Source organism: Drosophila erecta, unplaced genomic scaffold (genome assembly GCF_003286155.1).
Source record: "Drosophila erecta strain 14021-0224.00,06,07 unplaced genomic scaffold, DereRS2 tig00000000-arrow-pilon, whole genome shotgun sequence".
Lineage (NCBI taxonomy): Eukaryota > Metazoa > Arthropoda > Insecta > Diptera > Drosophilidae > Drosophila > Drosophila erecta.
The window spans coordinates 18256400-18281570 of NW_020825194.1; the positions used below are offsets into that span (position 1 = coordinate 18256400).

At 45.4% G+C, this 25171-nt stretch overlaps 9 protein-coding genes across 9 annotated transcripts; 6 read left to right on the forward strand and 3 right to left on the reverse strand.

Annotated features, from left to right (window-relative positions):
* Positions 1-9742: 9742 nt before the first annotated feature.
* LOC6552885 (V-type proton ATPase 21 kDa proteolipid subunit) lies at positions 9743-11132 on the forward strand. Its single transcript, XM_001979949.3, has 3 exons — positions 9743-9862; positions 9921-10600; positions 10956-11132. Exon 2 carries the CDS (start codon positions 9940-9942, stop codon positions 10576-10578), a length of 639 nt encoding a protein of 212 aa, XP_001979985.1. The 5' UTR covers positions 9743-9862; positions 9921-9939; the 3' UTR covers positions 10579-10600; positions 10956-11132.
* A 1091-nt stretch (positions 11133-12223) lies between these two features.
* LOC6552884 (40S ribosomal protein S5b) lies at positions 12224-13453 on the forward strand. The gene is made up of 2 exons (XM_001979948.3): positions 12224-12868; positions 13194-13453. Exons 1-2 carry the CDS (start codon positions 12344-12346, stop codon positions 13359-13361), a joined length of 693 nt encoding a protein of 230 aa, XP_001979984.1. The 5' UTR covers positions 12224-12343; the 3' UTR covers positions 13362-13453.
* Positions 13454-13543: 90 nt separating this feature from the next.
* Positions 13544-14270, forward strand: LOC6552883 (V-type proton ATPase 21 kDa proteolipid subunit). Its single transcript, XM_001979947.3, has one exon. The coding sequence runs from the start codon at positions 13616-13618 to the stop codon at positions 14240-14242; it is 627 nt and encodes a 208-aa protein (XP_001979983.1). The 5' UTR covers positions 13544-13615; the 3' UTR covers positions 14243-14270.
* Positions 14252-15234, reverse strand: LOC6552882 (RRP15-like protein). The gene has a single exon (XM_001979946.3). It carries the CDS (start codon positions 15126-15128, stop codon positions 14298-14300), a length of 831 nt encoding a protein of 276 aa, XP_001979982.1. The 5' UTR covers positions 15129-15234; the 3' UTR covers positions 14252-14297.
* Positions 15235-15462: 228 nt separating this feature from the next.
* Positions 15463-18143, forward strand: LOC6552881 (nuclear pore complex protein Nup93-1). The gene is made up of 4 exons (XM_001979945.3): positions 15463-15708; positions 15771-15951; positions 16005-17386; positions 17448-18143. Exons 1-4 carry the CDS (start codon positions 15548-15550, stop codon positions 18112-18114), a joined length of 2391 nt encoding a protein of 796 aa, XP_001979981.1. The 5' UTR covers positions 15463-15547; the 3' UTR covers positions 18115-18143.
* On the reverse strand, positions 17392-19148 carry LOC6552872. The gene is made up of 2 exons (XM_001979944.3): positions 18755-19148; positions 17392-18693 (listed from the first exon to the last, which is right to left on the reverse strand). The coding sequence occupies exons 1-2, from the start codon at positions 18990-18992 to the stop codon at positions 18152-18154; spliced, it is 780 nt and encodes a 259-aa protein (XP_001979980.1). The 5' UTR covers positions 18993-19148; the 3' UTR covers positions 17392-18151.
* A 548-nt stretch (positions 19149-19696) lies between these two features.
* On the forward strand, positions 19697-21347 carry LOC6552871 (2-(3-amino-3-carboxypropyl)histidine synthase subunit 2). The gene is made up of 2 exons (XM_001979943.3): positions 19697-20022; positions 20076-21347. Exons 1-2 carry the CDS (start codon positions 19861-19863, stop codon positions 21318-21320), a joined length of 1407 nt encoding a protein of 468 aa, XP_001979979.1. The 5' UTR covers positions 19697-19860; the 3' UTR covers positions 21321-21347.
* Positions 21334-23532, reverse strand: LOC6552870 (mitochondrial-processing peptidase subunit beta). The gene is made up of 6 exons (XM_001979942.3): positions 23325-23532; positions 22847-23053; positions 22459-22787; positions 22029-22399; positions 21879-21970; positions 21334-21776 (listed from the first exon to the last, which is right to left on the reverse strand). Exons 1-6 carry the CDS (start codon positions 23391-23393, stop codon positions 21432-21434), a joined length of 1413 nt encoding a protein of 470 aa, XP_001979978.1. The 5' UTR covers positions 23394-23532; the 3' UTR covers positions 21334-21431.
* Positions 23523-24664, forward strand: LOC6552869 (cyclin-C). The gene is made up of 3 exons (XM_001979941.3): positions 23523-23553; positions 23627-24282; positions 24342-24664. The coding sequence occupies exons 2-3, from the start codon at positions 23695-23697 to the stop codon at positions 24555-24557; spliced, it is 804 nt and encodes a 267-aa protein (XP_001979977.1). The 5' UTR covers positions 23523-23553; positions 23627-23694; the 3' UTR covers positions 24558-24664.
* The last annotated feature ends 507 nt before the right edge of the window (positions 24665-25171 follow it).

A 25171-nucleotide genomic window follows, 5' to 3' on the forward strand; every position in this document is an offset into this window, starting at 1 on the left:
ATGGAAATCAGAAAATGAATAAGATGGGCAGATGGATCGAAAATAACTGACTGTATAACCAGCAATCAGCTTATTAAAATATACTATATCCGCCATGAACTTAAAGGAATTTGTATAAATATTTTAATTTACATGTGTATAGAAATTACAATGCGAAAAATAACTATATTGTAATGAAAATGTGGTCTGCGCAAATCATGTTTATTATTTCATCTCGAATTCAGTTTTGTTTACCTATTTCTAATGGGCAAGTCCCAAATAATATCGTCAAATCCAAATGTGGCTGGCTCTACAAATTGTCATTAATGCTTAAATATATGGTTTTTAGATTCTCTTCAAAATATCCAGCACAAAATGGTCATATAAATAGCACTACAAGGCACCTGGGTAAATGAGAATTTAGGCTGATGAAGCACAAAAATGCTCCACATTGCAAATCCCTTTCTTAGCTTAATTCGTTTAATTTAATTTTATATTTTCGTATGCATAAAACTATATATGTGTAATTCTTAAGCAAATGCTGCTCACGTTTTAGCATACAAATTTGATCGCACCGTTTGCTTTGTAGTGCCTAAAGGTCCTGCGGCTACGGGGCGTATACTTCATTTATTGGCCACATTTCGGGCACAGTACTTTTCTGGCCACCGGAAAAGCCTAAGCTTAGCCAGAAGTCATGGAACGGAAGCTGCCATCGCGAGCTCGTAAACAAATGCGCACCTCAAATTTGTAAAGATTAGCAGACAATTCGCACACAGTCAACACGAGCACATCTAAGCAGTCATCTGCCGCCATCAACCACTCTACACTGGGGAAAAAAAATATAAAAACACTTTGGTAGTAAAGCAAAATGAACAAAGATTTATTATGTTGTTTTAAAATGGTAAATTTTAAGTTTTAACGCGGTGGATTGAGACTTTTTGTAATATTTGCAATTCAAATTCTCAGCAAGCTAATAAAATTGTGGGACCTATTTTCTCTCGTGCCTGAATAGAATTTTAGAAATGAGGGAGGGAAGGCGAAACCGAAACAGGGACAGGCTCGGGATCCCAAGTAACCACCTTGTCTAATCTAATAGCTGCCGGCTGACAAACATTGACATTTTCTGTTATGTAATCAGACGCCCAAAGGTATGCCCAAAATACAAAGAACACGTGCCCGACACGCTCGCCACTCGGCAAAAGCTGAAAGTGGGTGAGAAAAGCGGAGGAAACGCAATAAATTGTCGCATAAAAATTGATGTTTTATTTTCAGCTTCTTTTGCACTCGCTTGTCCCCGCTTTTCCCAGCAAATTTCCCATTTTGGGTTCTGTTGTTTTTCGCTTCGCCTTTTGCTATGCAAAACGTGCATGGAAATCGCAAAATTCTTTTTGGTTTTTCGGTTAGCTGAAACACAAACAAAAGAAGCCGAGCAGAAAGTTGCTATTGGGTGGGGAAAATTTGGACTTGGACTGAGGATCATCGGGGGCATGATGAAACTGCTGAGCCCGACTTGCCCCAAATATTAAGCCTGCTTCATGAAATGGCAGTCTATATATCTCAGTGCTATTTGCAGCAATGCGAGCATTATGTCATACTAGTAGTCTGTAATGAATTCCTTAACTAATATAACCTGTCGCATTCTGGCCTAAAACAAACCTTAAAGCCTTGCCCTCCCTAAAATGTCTCATTTAAGCCAAGAACTTCTCCCCGTACGCTCATATTATCCACAAGATGTGGGCGTGTCGTTCCCAGCTGTAGTCAAAGCTGACACCTTCATGATTATTTGATGTCAGACTGGGGTTATTTATAGGCAGCTGACATGACTATCGCCGGTGTAAAGTGTGCCCCAGCACTATACGCACATAGTTGGAGCCGTAAATAGACTGAAGCCCTTTATTTAAGCCCAGGGTGCCGAAAAATGGGGAGTAAATTAATATTTGCCACGTGTGGGGCCCGGAATGTGTAGAGCGTTAACCGCAGGGCAAACTCACGTGAAAAATGTCGAATAATCCATTTCGCCCAAGACAAGTGCCTCTTATCGCCAGACAGCCCACGCAGTCCGGAGATCTCAAGAAGGTGTTGCCGCCTTGGCCCAAGTGGACTCAGCTTCCCTCGCCCACTGCACTTGACATGGCCGGACAGTCCGCCCTTTTGTGTTGGACTCCACTCCATAGACTCGCCCGAGATGCCAGCCAAATGCTGTTCACTTTCGCTCCCAGCCCGCTGCATAATCTGCTGGCCGCCTTGGAATGCTCCGAAATGCCCGGGGATACTCCTAATTGATTTTTGCCAAAAAAAAACGTAGACAAGCTCGTGAATTATCTTTATCGTACCCTAATGTTACTGTAATACTCTGAAGAACTAACTAACTAACGAAGAACACTGATAGAGTGTAAAATGTAATGCTTTTGTTAGTCACAAATTAAATGGGCTTAAATTGGATTATTCTTGAATTTTTCACAGGTTTTTATGGCTTGCACACATGTCACTCCTATTTATAGTAAGCCCTGATCCAAATGATGTTGCCCAAACAACATCAAGTGAGCCAACGACAACCCGACCCACAAATTCCAGCTAACCCAACTCAAATATTATGGCCAACTTCGTGCCATCTCGGCTAACAAGTCACGGCAGGAAACTCAGATACATATAGGGGAAAACGAGGAGATGAAAGGCCAAAATGCGAGTGAGATGTGGAAGAAGGTAACGCGATAGTGGAGCGGAAATTTGAGCAATGCAGCTAAATTGCGTTTAACCAAGCGAGCGAGCCAACTCGAACTGAAGGCATTCAAAAACCCCAAGCCCAAGCCCAATCCCAATCCCAATCCCCTTCTGCCGGAACCGGAGAGCTCAAGACCCGGATGGCTAAGAGTCCCGAGGGCCAAGAGCCACCTTCTTCGCGAAGACAAACTGCGAGCTGAAAACATAAATTCTTGATTGCAATAGACGTCGACAATGTTGTCACCGCCGCCAGACTCGCAGGCATCATCATCATTTTGATGTCGCCACCTCATGAACTTGCGCCATATTTCACTGAAGGCTACCGATTCAAAAAGGAACACGCCCAGACACCAACTAGTGCTGCCAAATACAAGCGACAAGTAAATCGCCAAAAAATCACTGATTATAATATTTCGACTATAAAATATAACGTTCCATTACACCCCCATTTATAATTATTTATTAATGTGCCAATCGTTTTTAATCTGCCAGCACTGATGCCAACCCATTTTTTGTCCGAATTGCGCTGACCAAAAGTAACAAAAGGACCACGTGACATCTGCGGCACATAAATAAGGAGACGGAGAGAAATGGCCGGTGTAAATTATTGCACGACAACATCAGCGAATGGGGCTCAATTTTGGGGCTTGGAAACCTATTTATAAAGACGGAAACTCTATCGGCTCTCACCCAAAAAGCCGCCAATCAATGAGTTCTCCTCCATTTCGCTTTGCCTACTTTAGGCAAATTAAGTGCTTAAATTTCAATTAAAACTTGTACTTGAACTTCTTCGTGGGAAGGAGAATTGACCTCATTAATGCTAAACATCCGCGATATTTTATAGTAATTAGAAGCAGTGAAATTGAATTGGCATTAGGGCGTGTTATTTTGCCAGGGATGGCCCTGCTATAAAAAGCAAATGTTATTAGGGTTAAACTCAGGAACACATTCCTTGGGAAGGGGGCAATTTGCTGGGAAATAGACATTCAGATTGGAGAAAGCGGAAGACAAGTCCTAGGGTTGGGAAAGCCAGATTGACGATCCAGAGGTGCTTGAATATCCACTAATTAAATGGAAAAGTTATGGATTACCTGTATTAATGTATTTAGCCAAATCTTGAATCTTGGGGAAGTACAGTGTTTTTTTGGACTTTCCAAGGAAAGCGCTTGTTCAAGCCCTAAATTACAAGCAGCCCCGGAAATGTTTTGATTGCAAATCAATGACTTCGTGAATTCGTCTGCAATACTTACTCTAAGCTCGCCCACACTCACGCAGAGTAATAAATGCATTCTATTCAGTGGCTTGGAAGACAGAAATAATTTCTTGTAACACCAGCCCAAGCGAAGCGAATCGAAACGAAACGAAACGCAGACACGGCCACAATACAATTTGATTTCCATTTCGTGGGATCTCTGGCTTTGATTGCCGCTGACCTACTTGCTGCCTGATTACCCCGCCAAGCACACACACTGCGATATGCCATAGACACCCCACACACACACACACACACACACGTGCACAATCAGGAGAAGTGCTCCTTGTGGCATAGTTGGCATAACTTACGGCGCATGCCGCATTCCTGGCTGGCAAATAACTTTGCATACTTTCGGCGGCACGGATAAGTCGCCTTGATTTATGCAGCAAACACTTTCGATTAATTGCCCACAGAACTGCGCTCATTGCACATGTGAAGCAGGGAATTTTCCCCCCACATGTGTGTGTGGGGAAATGGAAATTTGGGCTGAAGATGATTTTGGGGCCAAAAGTCATCAAAACTATTTCATTAATTTGTTGCTCGACTGCTTTGCTGCGGCCCAGAAGTCTTTAAAACTTTTGTTTGTTTGTCTTTGGCCAAAGTTTTAATCGCATTTGTTTGTCACTGCTCCTGACTCTATATTTCGGTGGCAATCTGTCTCACTAACTCGGTACTTGGCTTGCTGGCTTCAGTCAATATTTAACTTGTAAATCCACACTTAGACAAATGTTTGACTAGTGAATGAAGAACACTTTCTAGATGGGCGCTGATTATTGGACTAAATGTAGCTGGCATTCATTAAGCCACTTGGAAAATGACAAGCAGACTTTTATGACTTACCATGAAACCGGACAATGCACCACAAAGAGCTGCAAGCACACTTAAACCTTTCAGATACATTCTACGAGTATAGAAAGTTCAGCCACCCAGCTGAAATATTCAAAGTAAGCACTGTTTGACTTCACTTACTACTGCAATTTCCAGTTGGCGCATGTATCGCTTATGCACAAACATCTGATTAACGTTTCTATCATTTTCAACTTGGCCCTGTAGCAAAACGATGTTATATTTTTGGCCAGCCTTCTTCCTCTCCGAAGCCTGTGAAGCGAGCACCGCTGAGCTGTCAACCGCACGGATACAAATACGGGAAGCAGGGCTCCGGCTCACAGGGCGGATGGGTAATGTAGAGAACTGGGCACGGTAATGGGGCGGGTGCGGCACTTGGGGAGCCAAGGATGAAGCCGAACTGAACCTGGGTGAACTGCACCTGACGCACGGGCAAACACACCAAGGGCCAACTAGCTCAGCCCCATTCCGCCACTCGTTTTTGGACCAACACCCCCTGCAAACCCCTTCCATTTCCCCAGTTGCTAATGTAGTTTACTTACGTTGAAATATTTGCCTTGCCAAACTGCATTTCCATTCCAGGGCAGGGAGTCAATTTTTATCACTCGCTCGAAATTTGCATGCGGACATGGCAGTCTGAATCTTTGGGAGGATTGCTAGAACATTGGGAAGAATGCTGATATCGGAAATAGAGCTTAAGTATTTAATCTAAAGCTTCCCAAAATAATTACAAATTTGTGTGTATATATTTATTTCTCTATGTGTGCTTAAAACTGCATTGGCAAAAGAGGATGGCGATGCAATACCATATGAAATACGACAAATTCAGCAGAATTTCATTTCCTGTTTTTAGATAAAATTGAGATAATTATGTATGCTGGGGAATAAAAAGGAGTGGACAGGATCAGCCGCAAATTGCCGTCATCATTCTTGGGAGACTCCACCTTTTGTCAGGCTCTCCGCTCGCCAGTCCGAGACTTATGAGAAAGGCCAAAATGTCATGTACAACAGATAAAAAGGACACGGACAGGGACACGGACACGGACACGGACACGGACACGGAGGCTAATGACACAAAGAAGCCCGAACTGCAAAACAACAGACAAGGATTCTACGAAAAAAGCGCTGCAGTGAGAATGAAAAGTCTGAAAATTTGGACAGTATTAAATATACTACTACATGTATTGCAAAAACGCTACTACAACTTGAAAGAAGTTCGAATTGAGTTTTATATAAACCAGGCTTATGAAATATGAAAGGTATGCTTTTAGGACTCATCTAGTTACTTCAGCTTAAAGTTTATATTTCCACAATTCTCCCTTTGTGTTCTGTGCTCAAACATTTTTCAGTGCACCAACTGCGAAGGACGAGCGTAAAAAAGGGTTACAAAGCTCGGTTCCATCCGAACTCCCCCTTCTTCGCCCCTTTTATCTTTGGTCTAGGCCATTATTGTGCAGGCTTTATTGTTTTTTGTGCCTTTGCCATCTTACTCATTTCGCTGCCGTGACTCCTTTGCCTTTTGTTGAATTGAAACAATTTGTCACTTTTTGGCCAAGTGCCTGTGGCTGTTTTTTGTTCAGCAGAGTTAGCTGAACCTGTATTCATCTCCTTTGTAGTTAATGAAATAAATGAAGAGCAAAGCGCAGATGGGCCCACAGAAGTATACATAATATTTTTGACAGTGTTTTATTGCAAATTGCCCGCTCCTGTGGGCTGTTCAAAAATTACGGACTTTTTGATTAGCAATAAGGTAGTTAAATTGCCAGGATACTGCGTTTAGCACAAGCAAAAATATATTCATTTACGATTAAATTTACACTCAAGTGTAAAGGGAAAACATACTCTCATTTCCAACATATGCTTAAAAACACTTTATGAAGTGCTCTTTCAGCCAGTCCATCGATAAATGGCTATAACTCGATATATACAATGAACTGCATTTCATTAGCGAACCGCACTTGCCACGTGTAAAAACAGCAACAAATAAATATAAGGAGTGGAAAAATCAATCGGACTGGCAAATTTCATTGAATGGCCAATTCATTTGCATAAGTTACCGACTGACCATTACATTACATTTCAATACATTAAATTAATGCCAGACGGCCACTTAGGGAAAATAAAATAAAAGCAATTGAGTTTGCTCATACCAGCAGTTAAAGACCAGTCGAAACAAAAATAAAACACAGCGGTTGAAACCGATTACATTCGGCTTCGGCTTCCCGGAAAATCCAAACAAATAAATAAGATTACGGCCGGACAACGGAGAAGGGGCTAACTTGACCTACGGTAGACCCGCCTTATCCCAAAACAGCCACTGAAGCTCCGAGTCCCTTGGCCGTTTGATCTGCTGCACCATTTCCCACCCACTTTCCACCTGTCCTCCCTTTGAACTTTGCCCAATGGTCAGCAAATCGGCCTAAATGCCTAAGCAGGAAATCAATTCTCAACAGCCTCTTGTGCTGGATTCTCGCACAGAACCACGCCCACACAGAACGAATCATCCTGAAGTTGGTCCTTTTCCCTGGATCCTGGTGAGCTAGCTCACTCCCAGGATGTGGAAAATGTATTTGATTATTCGCGTATTATTTCAGGGAATATCAGATATCCACTTTTAATTTGTACATGCATAAATCTTTTGTCTGAAGTCGCTTTCGTGACCAAACATTTTGCTGAACGCCTCTCGAAATTAGCCCTCCATATGTCTCAGTCCAGCGGTCGGAACTTAGCAGCCCTTAGAGGTTCATTGTGCCGAGGACTACTTCAGACGCTTCTGCAACAGTGGATGTTGCATATTGTTGGGTGCTCATGTCTGGGGCACGCTTGAAATGCAACATTGCACCGGAAAACAGCGGAAGGCCTTTTATATGCCCGGCCAACTTCCGGTCCATAGAAAACTAAGCTCCCCTGCCACAGTTCATACTGCAGTCGATGTTGTTTCTGTTGCCACTGGTGGCAGGTGAACAAAAGTTGTGCCCTTGCATATGCTTCATTGTTGGGGTTTTTTCCGCAGTCAAGTGGAACACAAGTGTGGCAGCCTTAAACTTGGCAAATTACTTGCGCATTTTGCGCTTCTACTAGTGGATTACTAAGTTTAAACAAATCATGTATCTATGAAATGTATCTATAATGGGTTTCTTCTATAATTTGAACTAATATTTATAACAGCTCTCGTTACTTTTCCACTTCCCTAAACAAAAACCCCAAAGATAAGCCGCAACTAAAATCAGTCAAGGGAAGAAAGACGCAGGTTAATGGATTTCTCTTGTGATATTTGACTTGACCCAGACCCACAACCATTTCGGCTTATCCGTAGACATCTCATTTTATTCATTCTTTATGCGCGTCGTGAATTTTTCAAGTGAAAAGTTTACATTTATTACCGTGGTGAGTGAGGGGAAGGGGGCTCTGCAAAAGGGTGGGGCCAAAGGGGCATGGGACAAACCTGTCCTGCGAGGGACAACAAACAACACATTACGTTTAATTGAATGTTGCGGTGTGTCGCCTTTCCGACTTTTTCTTCTTTCGCTTCTTGTAAGACATTTCATTCTCCGGATCCCTTTATATCACTTGTTTTACACTCGAAAACGTAGGGGTTAACTTCAAAGAACAACACCTTGTGCTTCAGGCAATAACAAGTGACAAAAGTTAAATTTATAATAAATATAAATAAATATATATAAATATAAGGAATCCTAATTTATTATTTTGAATGTCTTTGCTTGTTTCTGAATATTTTTCAAGTGTAATTGTGTATGAGAGTCTGACACGCGCGGCGTACGAAAAGAACAGAAATTATAATGTAGTGTAAATATTTAATGATGATGTGGCTTAAGATTACGCTACCGTCACGTGGTTGCTGTTAAACGTGCTCCCATCCTCTGCGAAATCTTGACCTGACCTGGGCCTTTCCCGGCCAAGTCAATGAGCTGAAAAAGTCGCTGGCTACAGGACAGTTTTCCGCGCGTAGGCGCAATTCCTCGAACGGTGGCCACTGAACTGCAAAGAGGACTCCGACTGCTGATATGCATACAAAAAACAGAGGCAAATGAAAATAAACGAGAGATTTGCCATTTATATGGCAACATTTAATGAGTGTAAATAAAAAATACTACCTATCTCAGACCCAAACATTTACTACTGTAGGTGGATAAATCTTTTGAGCCAAGTAAGTTACAAGAAAATTGCATTTGAAAGGAGGCAGACATTTTTAGTTGCCGTTGTCAATAAAAATATAAAAATGCCATAAAAAGTTATACATTTTTTATCTGTATATACACTTTTAAGTTATTGTTTCCATAAAAAGCATGTTAAATCGTAAGGCTACAAGTTTTTTGTTTAAGACGTCTGACAACCTTAGGAAAATTCATAAATTAAACTCATATCTTATTTAGAATATTGACGTATTCATTACATACATTTTATTTAATTTAATTTTAAATGAAATTTCATATCTTATTTAGAATATTGACGTATTCATTACATACATTTTATTTAATTTAATTTTAAATTAAATTAAGAATGTAGTAACTAAGTAGTTAAAAAGTAGTTAATAGTAAATAAATATGAAAAATAACCGCCAACATTCAAATTCAAAAGTGGACTAAGATGCTAAATCAGGTCGATTGCGTATATCTTATCGATACCTATTTAGGCAATCGGTGTGAGCCCGTGCTTTTAGTTCACTGCCAGGGGGAGTGTCTCTGCTAAGAAGTACCAGTAGTCGCTGTCAAAATGAATAGCTATAAAGAAATATGAAACGAATACATTTTATTGCTTCTATAGCGAAATGGTTGCATCAGATATTTATTTATTTCCCTCTGACAGTGCTAGATAGTAAGCTCTTCAGCCAATTTCCCAACGCAAACTAGGAGAGTAAGTTGCGGCTAAAAAAAAGCCAGCGGGCCATAGCTACGCACGGTTGTGTTATCGCACTTATCGAGTGGCGTGATTATTCGATAGCGAATGATAGAGAAAATGTACGTCATGTGATTGTGGATTCTTTTTTCGCACGGAGCAGTCACCTGTCGGCCAAGAAAATACAATTACGCCTGCAATTCGGTGAGTGTCAGCTGGAAAATTTGGAAATCCGGACGTGCTAACGCTCCCCGATCCGCAGACAGTGAACAATTAGCAAGATGGCGGCCCAAATACGCACCGTGGTGTCCCAAACGTTCCTGTGGCTCTTCCTCGCCGTGGCCACCATCCTGACCCTGTACTTTGTGATGACGGGCAAGGGCGAGCGGGTGAGCGTGGGCTGGTTCCTGGCCTCCTCGAACCCGTACATGTGGGCCTGCCTGGGCATCGGGCTCTCCGTCTCGCTGTCGGTGGTGGGCGCCGCCCTGGGCATCCATACGACGGGCACGAGCATCGTGGGCGGCGGCGTGAAGGCGCCCCGCATCAAGACCAAGAATTTGATCTCGGTCATCTTCTGCGAGGCGGTGGCCATCTACGGTCTGATCACCGCCATCGTGCTGTCCGGCCAGCTGGAGCAGTTCTCGATGGAGACGGCCCTGTCGAAGGTGGCCATCCAGAACACCAACTGGTTCTCCGGCTACCTCATCTTCGGCGCTGGCCTGGCCGTCGGCCTGGTCAATCTGTTCTGCGGTATCGCTGTGGGCATTGTGGGTTCGGGTGCCGCCCTCTCGGACGCCGCCAATGCCGCCCTGTTCGTCAAGATCCTTATTGTGGAAATCTTCGGCTCGGCCATCGGTCTGTTCGGCCTCATCGTGGGCATCTACATGACCTCCAAGTCCAAGATGGGCGACAAGGATTAGGCGCCGTCGCCAGCCATCCAGTGTGAGTGTGAATCATTGTAGAAACAGCGAAGGTCAAGATAATAGCACTCGCGGCGGAGCAACTGAATCCTTATCGCTTAAAGGTTGCATTGCGATTCTCGCGTCTAAGAGAATATGGAAAGCACTTGTTCTTGCATTTGATTAGCTCACTAATAACTGCAAGAATGAGGATAAACTCGTAAGCATAAATGAGTTATAAGTCCTTTTCGAAGATTAACTTAACTTAATTGAACCTAAGCAACAGCTGTCTTAATTGCTGCCTTTCAATGTTTTGCGAGTGCGATTGCTATAGTTTCGGCCTCAGCCATACTCAACTCGACTCAGCCACGAAATAAACTTTCACTCTTCTCCCACAGCCTTCGCCACTCCATTATCATCACGAAGAACAACAATCAGTCATCAAAGCATTCCCCCATCCCGATGCAGACACGCACAACACCAGTGTTTGCCTATTTTTTGGAAATTACGACTCGCTTTACGCAGTTACTGCTTGCAGGAGACTCCCGACAAACCGAAATCCGATCAGCCGAAACGCTTTAAACTAGGACTTAGTTACTTATTAAGATGTTAGTTGGTTAAGTTGGCAGTTGGTTTTCACGCCTCGCACACTTGCAGTCACCAGCATCACTCAATCGACTGTGGAGTGTGCATGGTGTGAAAACGGCGGCGATTTGTTTATTTCATTTCTTTTCCAAACGAAAGACATCGTGTGTGTGTGTCCGTGTTTGATTTTAAGTAGTTTGTTATGTTTGTTTCTACGCTGGCTCTTTAAAGGCTAATTCAGAATGTATTATATTAACTACCGCAAAACGATAAACTTGTATATTTCAAGCTACTGTTTGAGGCAGAAGTTGTAGAAGGATGCACAGTCGCATTATTATTATTATAGAAAGTATTCCATATTAAAACAAATAAAATATATACGTTTTGTTTATCAATATGTGTGAAAGCATGACTACGGCGATGGCTTATCAGAAGCACGCGCTAAATCGTTATGAGTGCGTTACACACCATCCATATACATATATATGGCATCTATTTGTTTTATCACATGGTATTGAGTTTTAGCGCGTTTGATGCAAGACAAGGAATACTATTTTTAAAGGAGGGATATACTAATTCGAATTAAACTTGTTTGAAACAATACGTCAAATCGTTCAGTGTATCAGTGTATGTTGGGAAAATATCAACAATGGTGAGCTTCTGTTGAGTCAGCAGTAAAATGAACCCCAACTTTTGCTGCATTTGGTTAGCCAAGCAAAAATACTTCTTTCGTGATTGCATCGAGTTTGGCAGAGGCAGCCTTACAGAACTAATTTAGCTGCGTTGAAGATAAAAACTGTGCTCTTAAGCGGAGAATTGGGATTTTAAAAATATATCTATGCAATATGTACAATAATAATATATCACTTGTACATGAGAAATAGTGAAAGTATGTGGAAATTTGATTAAAGAAGATATAAAATTAGACCATTCGCTACCCGTAACATCTGTTCGGACAAATCCTTATTGTAAACCAATGCCACAGCCATAATCCAATAAAAATAAAAGGCTTACCTTAAATTTGAACGCCCGCCAAAAAGTTCCCAAAGCTGGCAGCCCCTTGGCGCAGTGTTGCATTTCGCGGCCATTTTAAAAGTGACAGCTTCTTTTACCGTTCCTTTTGCATCCTCTTTCTTTCCGCACAAAACGCTTCGCAAAGTCGCACGCTTTTTGAGCTTTACCTCGATTTAACTGCCCCAAAATGTCCGAGGAAGTGGTGGAGTCCAACAGCCAGGAGGAGAGCCAGGTGCCGCCGCAGGACGAGGAGGCCTGGGCTGAGGATGCCGCCACCACAATGCCCGCCCAGCAGGCCACCGAGTGGCCGGAAATCAAGCTCTTTGGTCGCTGGGCCTGCGACGACATCTCCATTAGCGACATCTCGCTGCAGGACTACATCGCCGTGAAGGAGAAGTTCGCCCGCTACCTGCCGCACTCCGCCGGCCGCTATGCGGCCAAGAGATTCCGCAAGGCGCAGTGCCCCATCGTGGAGCGCCTCACCAGCGGTCTGATGATGAAGGGGCGCAGCAACGGCAAGAAGCTCCTCGCCTGCCGCATCGTCAAGCACGCCTTCGAGATCATCCACCTGCTGACCTCGGAGAATCCGCTCCAGGTCACGGTCAACGCCATCGTCAACTCCGGTCCCCGAGAGGACTCCACGCGCATTGGACGCGCCGGCACTGTGCGCCGCCAGGCCGTCGACGTGTCGCCCTTGAGGCGCGTCAACCAGGTAAATGTAGCTCCAAGTTACTAGAAAAGTATATTCACCTAGTTTCAAAAACCCTTGGAAAAAGCAAGCAAAGTCGTGTAAAGTTAAAAAGAGCCATATTTAGAGATCTAAAAAGTGTCACGAAAAGTGTATATGTAGCCATTCAAGTCCAGATACTAAAGCATATTACTTATATTTTTTCTAACATTTCAAATTTGTTGGTGATAAATCAAGAACAATATAAACGATTGCGATTGTTTTAATTAGTATCCATATTAACTAACAAGCCAAAATATAAATAAGTTCGTGCCATATACAATAAAAGTAATTGAATGCTCTCTTGCAGGCTATTTGGCTGATTTGCACTGGAGCACGTGAGGCTGCTTTCCGGAACATCAAGACCGTGGCCGAATGCCTGGCCGATGAGCTGATCAACGCGGCCAAGGGATCCTCCAACTCCTATGCTATCAAGAAGAAGGACGAGTTGGAGCGCGTGGCCAAATCGAATCGTTAAGCTGCGATTATTTCTTTATTTGCATGAATTGATGCCGACTTACATAAGTTGCTATGTAATCATTTCATCATTAACTAAATACACAAATGTATTTAATTCCTTCTGTTCTTATTGGCATCAATTTCCACATATAATATGGTTATTTAATTTTTGTTCGACTAGATCTGGTTTTTCCGTCAGTTCGAAAGATTTCTTTTAAAAGTACAAACTTACAATAGTTTCTTCAGAAGTAAACTCAAAGCAATTTAGTTGAAATGAATTTTGGACTATTTTTTGTGCTCTTCGTATTGGGTGCCGCCTCCTTGGCCATGATTGGCGTGATCCTTGCCAACGTGATGACCGATATGGGTGAGCGCATTGGTTTCGGCTGGTTCCTGTACACCTCGAACCCCTTCCTGTGGTCCGGCATGGGCATCTTCCTCGCCTGCGCCCTGTCCGTTTTGGGCTCCGCCAGTGGAATCTACATGATTGGATGCAGCGTGGCGGGAGGCGGAGTGCGATCGCCTCGCATCAAGACCAAGAACCTGATCTCGGTTATCTTCTGCGAAGCGGTGGCCATCTATGGCCTCATCACGGCCATCCTGCTTTCCGGCAACGTCAACAAATTCAGCAACTTGCGACTGATCACAGACAGGACTGTCATGGCGACCAATATGTTCACGGGATTCGCTACTTTTGGGGCTGGTCTCTGCGTCGGAATGGTGAACGTGGCCTGCGGCGTTGCTGTCGGCATCGTGGGTTCTGGCGCTGCCCTGGCGGATGCGGCCAACTCGGCGCTCTTCGTTAAGATTCTCATTGTGGAGATTTTTGGCTCGGCTATCGGATTGTTTGGCCTGATTGTTGCAATTTACATGACCTCCAAGGCGGAAACAATTAATTAGACTATTATATAAGAACTAGTTCATTGAAAAGCTAACATTTATTTGGTAATTAACGCTATTCCTCCCCATCATCGTCGTCGCTGTCATCAGCTTCGTCATTGTGGCCCTCCTCGTCGTCTTCCTCGTCCCAGTGCTTGATTTTCTTGTTGGTCATGAAGTCCTCGCGCAGCACACTCCATTCGGATTTCTTTTTGCCGCTGGATCCCTCGTCATCGTCGTCGTCGTCGTCATCCGTTTCTTGTTCCTCTTTCTTTACTGCGTTATCTACGGGTGTGGACTTGGCGCGCTTGCCGCTCATGAGGACGTCCAGGAACTTTCGCTTGTTGATGTTGTTCAGCACTGCATCCTGTCGGCTGTCCAGCGGACCCGCTTCCTCCAGCTGCTGCTGCAGATCCTTCTGCTGAATGCGTACGGCATTGAAGAACTGCACCACTCCTCGGGTGGCCACTTTGCGGAGTGTTCGTTCGCGTTCCATGTCTCGGAAACTGGGCTTCACACGCAGCTGGAGGGGCACGTTTTTGCGCTGCTGTTTGGTCAGCGTGGCATCCAAGGCAGATGCTTGCGGCTTCTCATCGTTGTCATCGTCGTCTTCGCCCTCCTCGCCTTCAGCTTTCTCGATCTCAAAATCGAATCCTGGCCTATTCTTGGCTGCGGCTTTCTCGAGCCGCACAGCCGCCTGGCTGTGTTTGGCACGAGCTAGCACGGTTTTATTTTCGGTCTCCGGTTTAGTGGTCTTCAGGACTTTCAGAATGGAGTCCGCCCAGCCGGCGTTGCCCTCCGCCTCGCTGCCGGAGTTCTGGCTGCCCTCGGTGTCGGATTCCTCCGGAGAACTGTCACTCGCAGGAGCTGGTGTCTTTTTGACACGCTTCTCAGTTAAAAGAGCCATATTATGTGGGCAAACAAGTGCATCCAACTTTAAAAACAAAACGAGCGTGTTTGTCACGTTATTAGAGATGGTAAGGGGTGCCAACAGGTCGCACTAACGGCAAAACTATCGAGAACATAAATTAGTGAAGGTAGAACTGAAAAATAACTTAATACAAATATAAGAAATAAAACATATCTTTATAATAGACTTATAAGGAGAAACATTTGAAATGTGTTCTACTCTGTATAAAATAAAATTATTTAAATTCCTAACTTTTCTATTATTCAGCACTAGGAATTGTTTACATACGCGAGGTTCACTTTTTGGAGATCCCTGTACCAAAATCGATACTGTCATCTCTAATGCACTTATGGCGCCAACATTTGGTCACACTGTGTGTGCGACTGCTTTAGGAGTGAATTTATTTATTTGGAAAAATGGACCTAAACACTCTGTTGCAGCGCGCCCAGAACCTGACCAATGAGGCAAAGGCGGAGTGCGAGCTGCCGGCCGTGGAGCGGACGCTTCAGCAGGTCTTGCAGGCCACCACGGAGCTCCACTCCCGCGTCACCCAAACCGGCGGCAAAGAGATTCAGGCGTGAGTAAACAAACCTGAATTAAAGTGAACTCTAGTCTAAATGAAATTATTACCTTTGCCAGTCACATATTGCTGGGCTCCAAGGGCGTGGACCTGCCCAAGCTAAACCAGAAGCTGGAGGCTCTGAGTGCCCGGAAAACCTTCGAGCCGCTGGACGTAAAGGCGGACACGGATGTGCGCACATTCCTGAAGAACGAACGCGAGAATGCCATCCTCTCGGTGATCGAGGACACGAACAAGAATGTGGGTAAGAAACCAGAAAATCAAACCATTGTTAACTTTTCCTGTATTCGCAGATCAGCGACTCGGTGAGCAAGCAGAAGTGGGCCAGTATGAACAAAACATGGAACGAGGAGAAGACCCGCCTGCTGGATGCCCTAATCGCACCCTCACAGAACTTTATTGACCTGCAACGACTGCCGGAACCCATCATCGTCAATCCGCATTGTCAGCCACGTTCCTGTCTAGATCCGCTGGAACTTGCTTATGCCCAGGAGTTACGACAGTACAACGAACTGCTGCTTAAGGGTAGCCACCGCCCCAATCTCGTCCAAAAGTTCGCCCATCTGTCCCAGAGCTTCGGCGACTCCCGGCTCACAGACATGTGGACCCTGCTGGCTTGCGTCACCCAAATAAGCGAACCGCTGCGCAGTGACCCCATTAAGAGCCGACAGCAGAGTCCGGAGTTTGTTACCCATGCAAAGTCGTACTTAGAACGGCGTTACCGTGTGTTCATGTGCTCCCAAGTCGGTGGATCCTATGCCAGCAACAGCTATCAGTTGGTGTTGGCCTATGTAAGCCACCGGTTTAGAGCGCAGCAGACCATCGGCCTTGTAGACACTGTCGGTGAAAGACCCTTATGGCCTCTGGTGTACTACGGATTGCGCTGCGGGTCGCCCGAGGTGGCCGTTGAGTTCCTGCGCGAAGCGGGCAGTAGCCACGATGAGTTTGCCCAGCTTGTTGCAGATCGAAATGCGGGCGAAACCAATTCGAGAATAGAAAACCAACTGCGACTGCAGTACGCCAACAAAATACGCAACTCCACCGATGCCTATAAGAAGGCTGTTTACTGCATCCTTTTGGGCTGCGATGTCAATGAAGTACACGGAGAAGTGGCCAAGACCATAGACGACTTCCTTTGGATCCGGCTGGCCATGATTCAACCCGGCGACGCTGCCAACTATGGCAAACTGCAGTCACTGATTCTAGAACAGTATGGAGAAAAGTACTTCAATGCTAGGAAGCAGCCGTATCTCTACTTCGAGACCCTTGCATTAACCGGCCAGTTTGAAGCCGCTATCGAGTTCCTTTCCCGCCGAGATGACAATCGCGCACATGCAGTTCACATGGCCATAGCGCTGCATGAGCTCGGACTTCTAGGCGGTGCGCGCAGTGTGGCGCAGCCCCTGCTTTCGATAGACATTATAGATCCGCAGCCACTGAGGCGCCTCAACCTAACCCGTCTTATCCGACAGTATGTGCAGCGGTTTGAGCGGACGGACACCTCGGAGGCTCTGCATTACTACTACACACTGCGCTGTCTGAGTAACCCTAAGGGCCGGAACATGTTTATGGCCTGTGTGTGCGATCTTGTGGTGGACAGCGGAGTCTTTGATACCACCATTTTTGATTTGATATTTGGCCAGCGGCAGTCGAGTGACCAAGACGAGGTTAACAGGTTAGTAGGCAGTGTTACTTTTATTTTAGTCAGTCTAAAGTCTAGTCTCTTGTATTTTTAGTGGACTCTTCCGTCAGTTCGAATGCCCGGAATTCGACACTCGCACCATGGCCACCCTGGTGGCCGACGAACTGGCTTCCCTTGGAAACTTTGAGATGTCGGCGCGGCTTTACGAAATGGCAGGCAAGTACAACCTGGCCCTGAAGCACATCTGCATACTGCTGGCCCAAGTGGTACAGCTGCCCACGCTAGGTGGATCCTTAAGGGAACGCCTTGGCCAAGAGGCCCAGAGATTCAGCCAGCTGCTGGCCAGCGACAGCATCGAGGTGGAGCCCAAAATGAAGTGCAGCTTTGTGCTGCTGCAGGATCTGCTCATATTCTTCAACTTCTATCATGAGGGCAAATTTAATGCGGCGTTGGATCAGCTTGGGCACACGCAGTTGATGCCCAACACGACGGACGATGTGGATGTGTGTCTGACCAATGTGAAGCGACTTAGCGGCGAGGTAATCAAGGTTCTGCCCGACGTTATTGTGGCCGCCATGGACATCGTACAGCGGCAGTACAAGCAGCTGAAGACAGGAACGAGCAGCTCACTGGAACAGAGCGAGATGCAGCAGCTCCGGCAGCGGGCCAAAGCCCTGTCAAACATGGCAGCCACTATGCCGTATCGCCTGCCCAACGACACCAACAGGCGACTGATTCAACTAGAACTGGTTATGCACTAGAATAAATCTACTCTAAGGTATGAAGAGAAGCAGCAATCTACTTCATTAGAATGAATATGTGCTCTTCCTCCTCATCGCTGTCTGTTGTGTCCTCTTGCTTTTTTTCCTCCACCTGCTGAATGCGAAGAAGAGCAGCTGCCAATTGCTGTTTAAGATCAAGGCAATTGGCACATGGATCATGGGGATTTCTCTCCTTGAAGCTTTCCTCGTCGATGCCAGAATCTTCGCTCTTGAAACTTATATTGCTTCTATTAGAACATGATTTCATAGTTTTAATGGACTTTCCAAGGGGATCCTCCTCCTCCGTTCCTAAGTGGAATTCTGGAATGGCGTCCTTTTTAAGGTTTCCCTTCCTATTTGGCAGATAAGTCCGGCGAAAGTGTCTGCCGCAAATGAACAGCCACTTGTTGTCCAACGTGAGACGACATGTTTCCATCCATACCTTGCGCATTTCGGGATTCGAGGGAAAGAAGTGCAGCCTTTCTGGAGGCGATCGTGAAGGGCAGTTTCTGACGCTGCATCTGCGGATAAAAGCATTCCTGATTGGCTTACTGACTTGGTGCACTACCTCTTTCTTATCTGAAACATTGATGAGAACAGGTTTACGGAGCTAATAAGGAGACTGCTCTGATGCACTTACTCAAGAAGAGTGTGGGAACCGCCCATGAAAACACTTTGGTTTTGCCAAAACACTGCGTCTCAAAGTGGCGCCTACACACACGACTATTGAACAAGTTAATGTCTTTTATGTCCGCAATGTTGTCCATCCACTTTTGCCTTACAACCGGATTTATGGGGAACTTGAACATGGAGCTACTATCCTGTTGGCCACTCTCATAGCAATTGGTCACGATGCAGCGAAGTTTTCGGTTTTTCATATTTTTGACAACTAATACGGTTTGGTGAAATGTTGGTAGGTGAAATGGTGAAAGCAACAAGTGTTGGTAGGCGCTTGAAACATAAATTTGGGTCAAGATCAGGGACTGGTCATTGGTCGAAAGAGGGGTTATCTGAGGAGCCCCAGTCAGAACACTTTTAATTGTATCGGAAAAACATTGCAGGACTAATGTAAATTACTTATTTGAATTTTTAAATTGTTTATTGCGCTTCAACAGAAATTATTTCAAACGAGAAAACGAACTTTTGTGGTCACGCAGTAATTGGGTTTGAATCTCCGATAAGCCTGAGCTCCAACCAACTTAGCATGAACACTGATCACGTGATACACTTTCATTAAAGAATGATTAAGTGCTCATTTCCAAAGTCGTTGACTTATTTGAATCCCTAATAAAGGCAATGAGTTTATTGTATGAAGAATATTTGGTTTTTACTTTACATACTATATTTAATAAATTTACTTTTATTATATATATTTTTTTTTATTATTTTAAATATTGAAATTTAATTATTTTGATTGTATTAAATTACATGTTAATTGTATATTTTTCGAATAAAACTTCATGTTTTAAAATTCTTTATAAGGCATTATATTTTCAATTTGGTTTAAGTTAAACACGATATTCTGAAATATTATGATTTAAATATTTATTGTTTAATATTAGATCTCTTTTTTAATTAATAGACTTTTTGTGAGTGTATAACAACATTGTATTTTGTTTCTCCCTGTCCGTTTCATTTTCTGAGCAAGTCTATTACGTCGGTGCTATCTTGACTTTGTTTATATTACTGCATGCATTTGATACCTTTTTACTGGACAAAGAAATCTTAATTAGAAAGTAATTTGAAATGACCTCTTCCGAAACATCAGCATCGGCTTTCTCGAGCTCGGACACAGCCGCTTTGGAGCGTCAGGCGGAAGTGGAGCAGCCGGTGACCTTGCAACAGATTTGGAACGAAAACCACCGGCGATCGTGCGTAGATTGGATTCGCAAAAGTGGTTACAAAAGGGTGTGTATATGGGTTATGCTTTTGGAACTAACGTCTGAAACGTCTGCTTTCAGGTTTGCCTGCAATTTCCGGATGACTATCTGCCCCACAGCAATGCCATTAGTGTGGGCCTGAAGGAGTTACTTGCGCCTGAGGACGTGAAGGTCTTCATTCTGGCGGACACCACGTACGGAAGCTGCTGCGTGGACGAGATTGCGGCTGCCCATGTGGATGCAGACAGTGTGATTCACTTCGGAAATGCATGTCGCAGTAGGGCCTCCCGCCTGCCGGTACTTTATCTTTATCCAGAGTTGCCGCTGAACGTGAATGTTCTCCTGGGCAAACTGGTAAATTTGCGTGCGGAGAGCAAGGATCGACAGGTGTGCGTCTATCTGGATATTGGCTACCAGCATGTGTACGGAGAACAGCTAAAGAAGCAGCTTTCAGAGGCCCTTGAGCCCAAGGAACTGCTGCTGGAACTGTTCCCGCCCATCGAAGCAGATTCAACAACTAAGGAGACCACGAGCCTCGAGAGGATTTCAATTTTCATAGGCGCCGATAACCAGCGATTTGCAAATCTCTCACTGACCGCTCCAGCTGCCGGGCAATGGCACATCTACGATGGATCCTCTGGCAGTCTTAGCTCAAAGAATCCCCTTACGGCTCAGTTCATCCGGCGTCGCTATTTCCACATCGAAAAGTGCAAGGATGCACAAACACTGGGACTGATTGTGGCCACTCTTTCAGCTGAAGGTTATTTAGACGTGGTGACGCGACTGCAGACAATGGCGAAGGGCAGAGGCATTAAGACGCAGCTTATCTCTGTGGGCAGGATTAATCCCGCCAAACTGGCTAACTTCCTGGAGATCGATTGCTTTGTCCTGATCGGTTGCCCGTTCAATAATATGTACGACTCTAAAGAGTACTATAAGCCCATTGTCTCCGTATTTGAGGCAGAAATGGCCTTGAATCCCGCTTGGCACATGAGATACCCCGAAGCATATGTGACAGATTTCAAGCAACTTCTGCCGGAAGGACGCAGCTTCCTGCCTTTTGATTCGGCGGACATACCAGAGAACGACGTCAGCTTGGTCAGTGGAAGGCTAAGGGGAGCGGTCAACGATTCCCTTGAAACGGCTGGAGATCCCGCCTCGCTAGCTCTGGCAACACAAGCCAAAATGGCTCTTATGACGACGGATACCGGGCTCTCCTTCGAGGATCGCACCTGGCAGGGTTTAGATCCTGCTCTTGGACAGACGGCGCCCGCCAAGTTGCAGCAGGGACTCAGTGGAATTCCCATTAATTATGCACATCAATAAAGGCCAGAACCACTTATATAACTTTTAGTATTATCGGTTTTCTGATCCTCTGGGGGCGAAATTTTCTTTTGAATTAAACTACAATGTCCAACAACAGCGGGGTGGAACCTCTTAAACCCTCAACCAGTACATAGAGGAGCGGATTCTGTTGTAGTCGGGCAGGTTCTCCACGGGACCCACAGCAGCGACGGCTGGGCACCGATCGTAGATGTACTTCATAGCCACGTCGCGCACATTGCCCACACTCACGGCATCGATGCGTTGCTCCAGCTCGTGCAGCGGGATGCGGCGGTTGTAGCACAGAATCTGGCGTCCAATGTCCTCGCAGATGGGCGTGGTGCCATCGAGCTGCAGAAGCATGTTGGTCTTCAAAAGGTTCTTGGCGCGCTCCACCTCAGCCTCGGTGACCATGGTGCACAGACGCATCCACTCTGACTGCACGTTGAAGAGCATGTCCTGGGGAAGATTCGCAAGGAGTTAGTTTAGGTCGGACTTAGGTTTGTAGCTATACTGAATTGGTTCTCATTTCCAAGCCTAATTTGTAGACCTGGCACTCACCTCACACTGCAGAGGGTCGCAGACGAAGTAAATGCCCCAGAGACCGGTGTCCTTGTAGCATGTGTTGAACGACTGGAAGCTGTGGCAAAGGTCTGCAGGGAATAATAGTTAACAATTTCCATACCCTGGCTGTCTTACAAGTGTACTTACTGTCCTCAGCGCTGGCACGGGCCAGGTTGGAGGCGTTGTTGGCGCCACCACCCTGGGAACGATCCCAGGCACCCACCAAGGTGTTGGCCACCATCAGGGGGATGTTGTCCTGGTCGGTCCATCCGCAGCCCTCGACGGCGATGGCGACATGGGCCAGGGGCAGGGAATCGTCGCGCACACGCACCTCGGAGCCGGTGAAGCGGCAGGGAGTCACCTCCGCGGGCAGCACGCTGGCCTCCAGGCCACCCAAGCTGTTACAGGCGAGCTTGACCAGATCATCGTGCTTGACGCCGCCAGCAGCGGCCAGAACGATGCGCGAAGCCTTGTAGTGGGTTTGGATGTAGTCGGTCAGATCGGATTTGCCAATGGACCTAAGGGTGTGAAGATTATAATTAAAGACTAAACATTTATGATAGATTGATATACGGACTGGATGTTCTTGGTGGGTCCCAGGATGGTCTGGCCAAGGGGAGTGCCCTGATAGGCGGTAGCGTGCAGGTGATCGAAGACCACCTCCTGCAGGTTGCTCTCCACCTCCTGCATCTCGCGCAGAATAACCGAGCGCTCGCGGGCGATCTCAGCCTCACCCAGCTTGGAGTTCTGGATGATGTCGGCCAGGATCTCGACGGCCTTGGGCACATCTTTGGATAAACACTTGGCGTAGAAGACGGTCTGCTCCCTGGAGGTGTAGGCGTTCAAGTGAGCGCCCAGGTTCTCAACCTCCAGCTCCAAATCCGTTTGCGAGCGCTTGGCGGTACCCTGAAAATGACGGGAAGGATGTATTAGATGCATTTAGAGCACAAAACTAGTGAGCCAACCTTGAAAGCCATGTGCTCCAGGAAGTGAGCCACTCCGTTGTTCTTCTCGTTCTCGGACCGCGAGCCCGCATCGATCCAAAGACCCACGGTGGCGGTGGAGGCGCCGGAATCCTCGCTGGCCACGCGGAGACCGTTGTCCAGCTTGGTCACCTGGGTGGCGGGTATGTTCAGCAGAGTCTTCTGTAGGGTGGCAGCCGACTTGTAGCGCTGTAAGTTCGGAAGAACGGAGAAAACTATAGACTCTAGCGTTAAGTAAAATACGAACATAACCTCAAAGTGCTGGTAGTGGTTTTTCCAAACAGTTTTCCCAACTTTTTGTTGGAAAAACTTGATGGCTCTCTATTAACTGGCAAAAAAGATATTGTTTTTCTCTTTTTGTATCGAAAAAAACCAAAATTGCAACCAAAAACACAATCATTTCAAATTACGTAATTTAAGTCCTGTGAAGCGTAATCATTTGGTGGCTGGCTGGACTTACCTTGATCATGTCAACGCCCCGCACGAAGGAGCGCATATTCTGCGTCACGCCAAGAACTCGCAACGCCATCGTTTAGTTAATTCGTTCAATAGCCTATTACTAAAAAATATTTAAGACTTTTTCGTCTGTGGCCGCGGCGCTGATGAAAAATTCACACACACACACACCAATGCACTGCCCTACGCGAAGTTGGCTGCTGCCAATCAGCTGTTCGTGGAAAATATCTCAGGTGTGTACACACTGTCTGAAACATCAACACAATTTTTTCGTTTTTCTAGTTTTCCGGCTTTTTATTGAAACAGACCCTTAATTTGGATAGCTAACACAAAACTCTTGGCCGTCCTGAACAGAACGGCCTACTAGTTACGGAATGGCGGGCAATTTCTGGCAAAGTTCGCACTCGCAGCAGTGGATTTTGGACAAACCCGATCTGCTCCGCGAGCGTCAGCACGATTTGTTGGCTCTTAACGAGGATGAATACCAAAAGGTGTTTATTTTCTTCGCCAATGTGATCCAGGTGCTTGGCGAGCAGCTAAAGCTGAGGCAACAGGTTATCGCCACGGCAACGGTGTATTTCAAGCGATTCTATGCGAGGAACTCCCTGAAGAACATCGATCCTCTGCTGCTGGCGCCCACTTGCATCCTGCTGGCCTCGAAGGTGGAGGAGTTCGGTGTCATTTCCAATTCACGGCTAATCTCGATCTGCCAGTCGGCCATAAAGACAAAGTTCAGCTATGCGTACGCCCAGGAGTTTCCCTACCGTACCAATCACATCCTGGAGTGCGAGTTTTACCTGCTGGAGAACCTGGACTGCTGCTTGATTGTCTACCAGCCGTACAGACCGCTCCTGCAGCTGGTTCAAGACATGGGCCAGGAGGACCAGTTGCTCACCCTGAGCTGGCGCATCGTAAACGATTCCCTGCGCACCGATGTCTGCCTGCTGTATCCTCCTTATCAGGTTTGTGATCCTGATCATATCGACCACGTCCTTACATCTGAAGTACCTATTCTTTTCAGATCGCTATTGCTTGCCTGCAGATCGCCTGCGTTATACTGCAAAAAGACGCCACGAAGCAGTGGTTCGCAGAACTGAATGTAGATTTAGACAAGGTCCAGGAGATCGTGCGTGCTATTGTCAATCTGTACGAGTTGTGGAAGGACTGGAAGGAGAAGGACGAGATTCAGATGCTACTGTCCAAGATTCCAAAACCGAAACCACCGCCTCAGCGTTAGGAGAGCCTCATATTACTCATTATTAGCTTGTATTGCCCAATTATGTGTCTGTCCTCATATAACCTATTTATGCCAATTAAACGAAGGTTTAAGCAAAGTCACTAGAATACTCGAATTTTTGTTCAAGAGCCAGAGAGAGAGAGAGAGCGCTCTAGAGCCAGCAGCTCTCTTGTACGCATCAGTGATGCCAATATTTTTCTGAAAAAAAGGACAGATTGAGAAAAACAACCGAAAAAAATTGGCTGAAAATTTCAATAATATTTTTATGAATAAATATTTAAAAAAAAATATTATAACATTTGAAACACTTGTATAAATAAAATTTGCCCGGTTATTTGTTCAAGAGGGATGCCAATTTGATCTTGCAAGTAATCACACTTAAGAACACATACACTACACTTACTGCACGACCGGTAAGAGAGATTACGTCAACTATTTTGTGACTCTAAATTAGAAGACATGCCTTACAGTCTTCACTAGAACTAGTTGGGAATTATAGGGCTACAAGAAAATATGTTTCCTAAACAAATATTAAAAGCGGCAATAACTATGTGTTTCCACAGTAAGTTAAACATTCTTCAGGCTTTAATTAAGACAATTTTTTCTACTTTGTG

Coding starts and splice junctions, on each gene's coding strand:
- LOC6552872 (XM_001979944.3), bottom strand. CDS start 18,992: ATGAAAAACCGAAAACTTCGCTGCATCGTGACCAATTGCTATGAGAGT. Junction 18,694..18,754: donor GGTTCCCACACTCTTCTTGA/GTAAGTGCATCA, acceptor TCAATGTTTCAG/ATAAGAAAGAGGTAGTGCAC.
- LOC6552870 (XM_001979942.3), bottom strand. CDS start 23,393: ATGGCGTTGCGAGTTCTTGGCGTGACGCAGAATATGCGCTCCTTCGTG. Junction 22,788..22,846: donor TGGAGCACATGGCTTTCAAG/GTTGGCTCACTA, acceptor CGTCATTTTCAG/GGTACCGCCAAGCGCTCGCA. Junction 21,971..22,028: donor CCGTGCCAGCGCTGAGGACA/GTAAGTACACTT, acceptor TATTCCCTGCAG/ACCTTTGCCACAGCTTCCAG.
- LOC6552884 (XM_001979948.3), top strand. CDS start 12,344: ATGTCCGAGGAAGTGGTGGAGTCCAACAGCCAGGAGGAGAGCCAGGTG. Junction 12,869..13,193: donor CCTTGAGGCGCGTCAACCAG/GTAAATGTAGCT, acceptor GCTCTCTTGCAG/GCTATTTGGCTGATTTGCAC.
- LOC6552883 (XM_001979947.3), top strand. CDS start 13,616: ATGAATTTTGGACTATTTTTTGTGCTCTTCGTATTGGGTGCCGCCTCC.
- LOC6552882 (XM_001979946.3), bottom strand. CDS start 15,128: ATGGCTCTTTTAACTGAGAAGCGTGTCAAAAAGACACCAGCTCCTGCG.
- LOC6552871 (XM_001979943.3), top strand. CDS start 19,861: ATGACCTCTTCCGAAACATCAGCATCGGCTTTCTCGAGCTCGGACACA. Junction 20,023..20,075: donor GCAAAAGTGGTTACAAAAGG/GTGTGTATATGG, acceptor GTCTGCTTTCAG/GTTTGCCTGCAATTTCCGGA.
- LOC6552885 (XM_001979949.3), top strand. CDS start 9,940: ATGGCGGCCCAAATACGCACCGTGGTGTCCCAAACGTTCCTGTGGCTC.
- LOC6552869 (XM_001979941.3), top strand. CDS start 23,695: ATGGCGGGCAATTTCTGGCAAAGTTCGCACTCGCAGCAGTGGATTTTG. Junction 24,283..24,341: donor TGCTGTATCCTCCTTATCAG/GTTTGTGATCCT, acceptor TATTCTTTTCAG/ATCGCTATTGCTTGCCTGCA.
- LOC6552881 (XM_001979945.3), top strand. CDS start 15,548: ATGGACCTAAACACTCTGTTGCAGCGCGCCCAGAACCTGACCAATGAG. Junction 15,709..15,770: donor GGCGGCAAAGAGATTCAGGC/GTGAGTAAACAA, acceptor TACCTTTGCCAG/TCACATATTGCTGGGCTCCA. Junction 15,952..16,004: donor TCGAGGACACGAACAAGAAT/GTGGGTAAGAAA, acceptor CTGTATTCGCAG/ATCAGCGACTCGGTGAGCAA.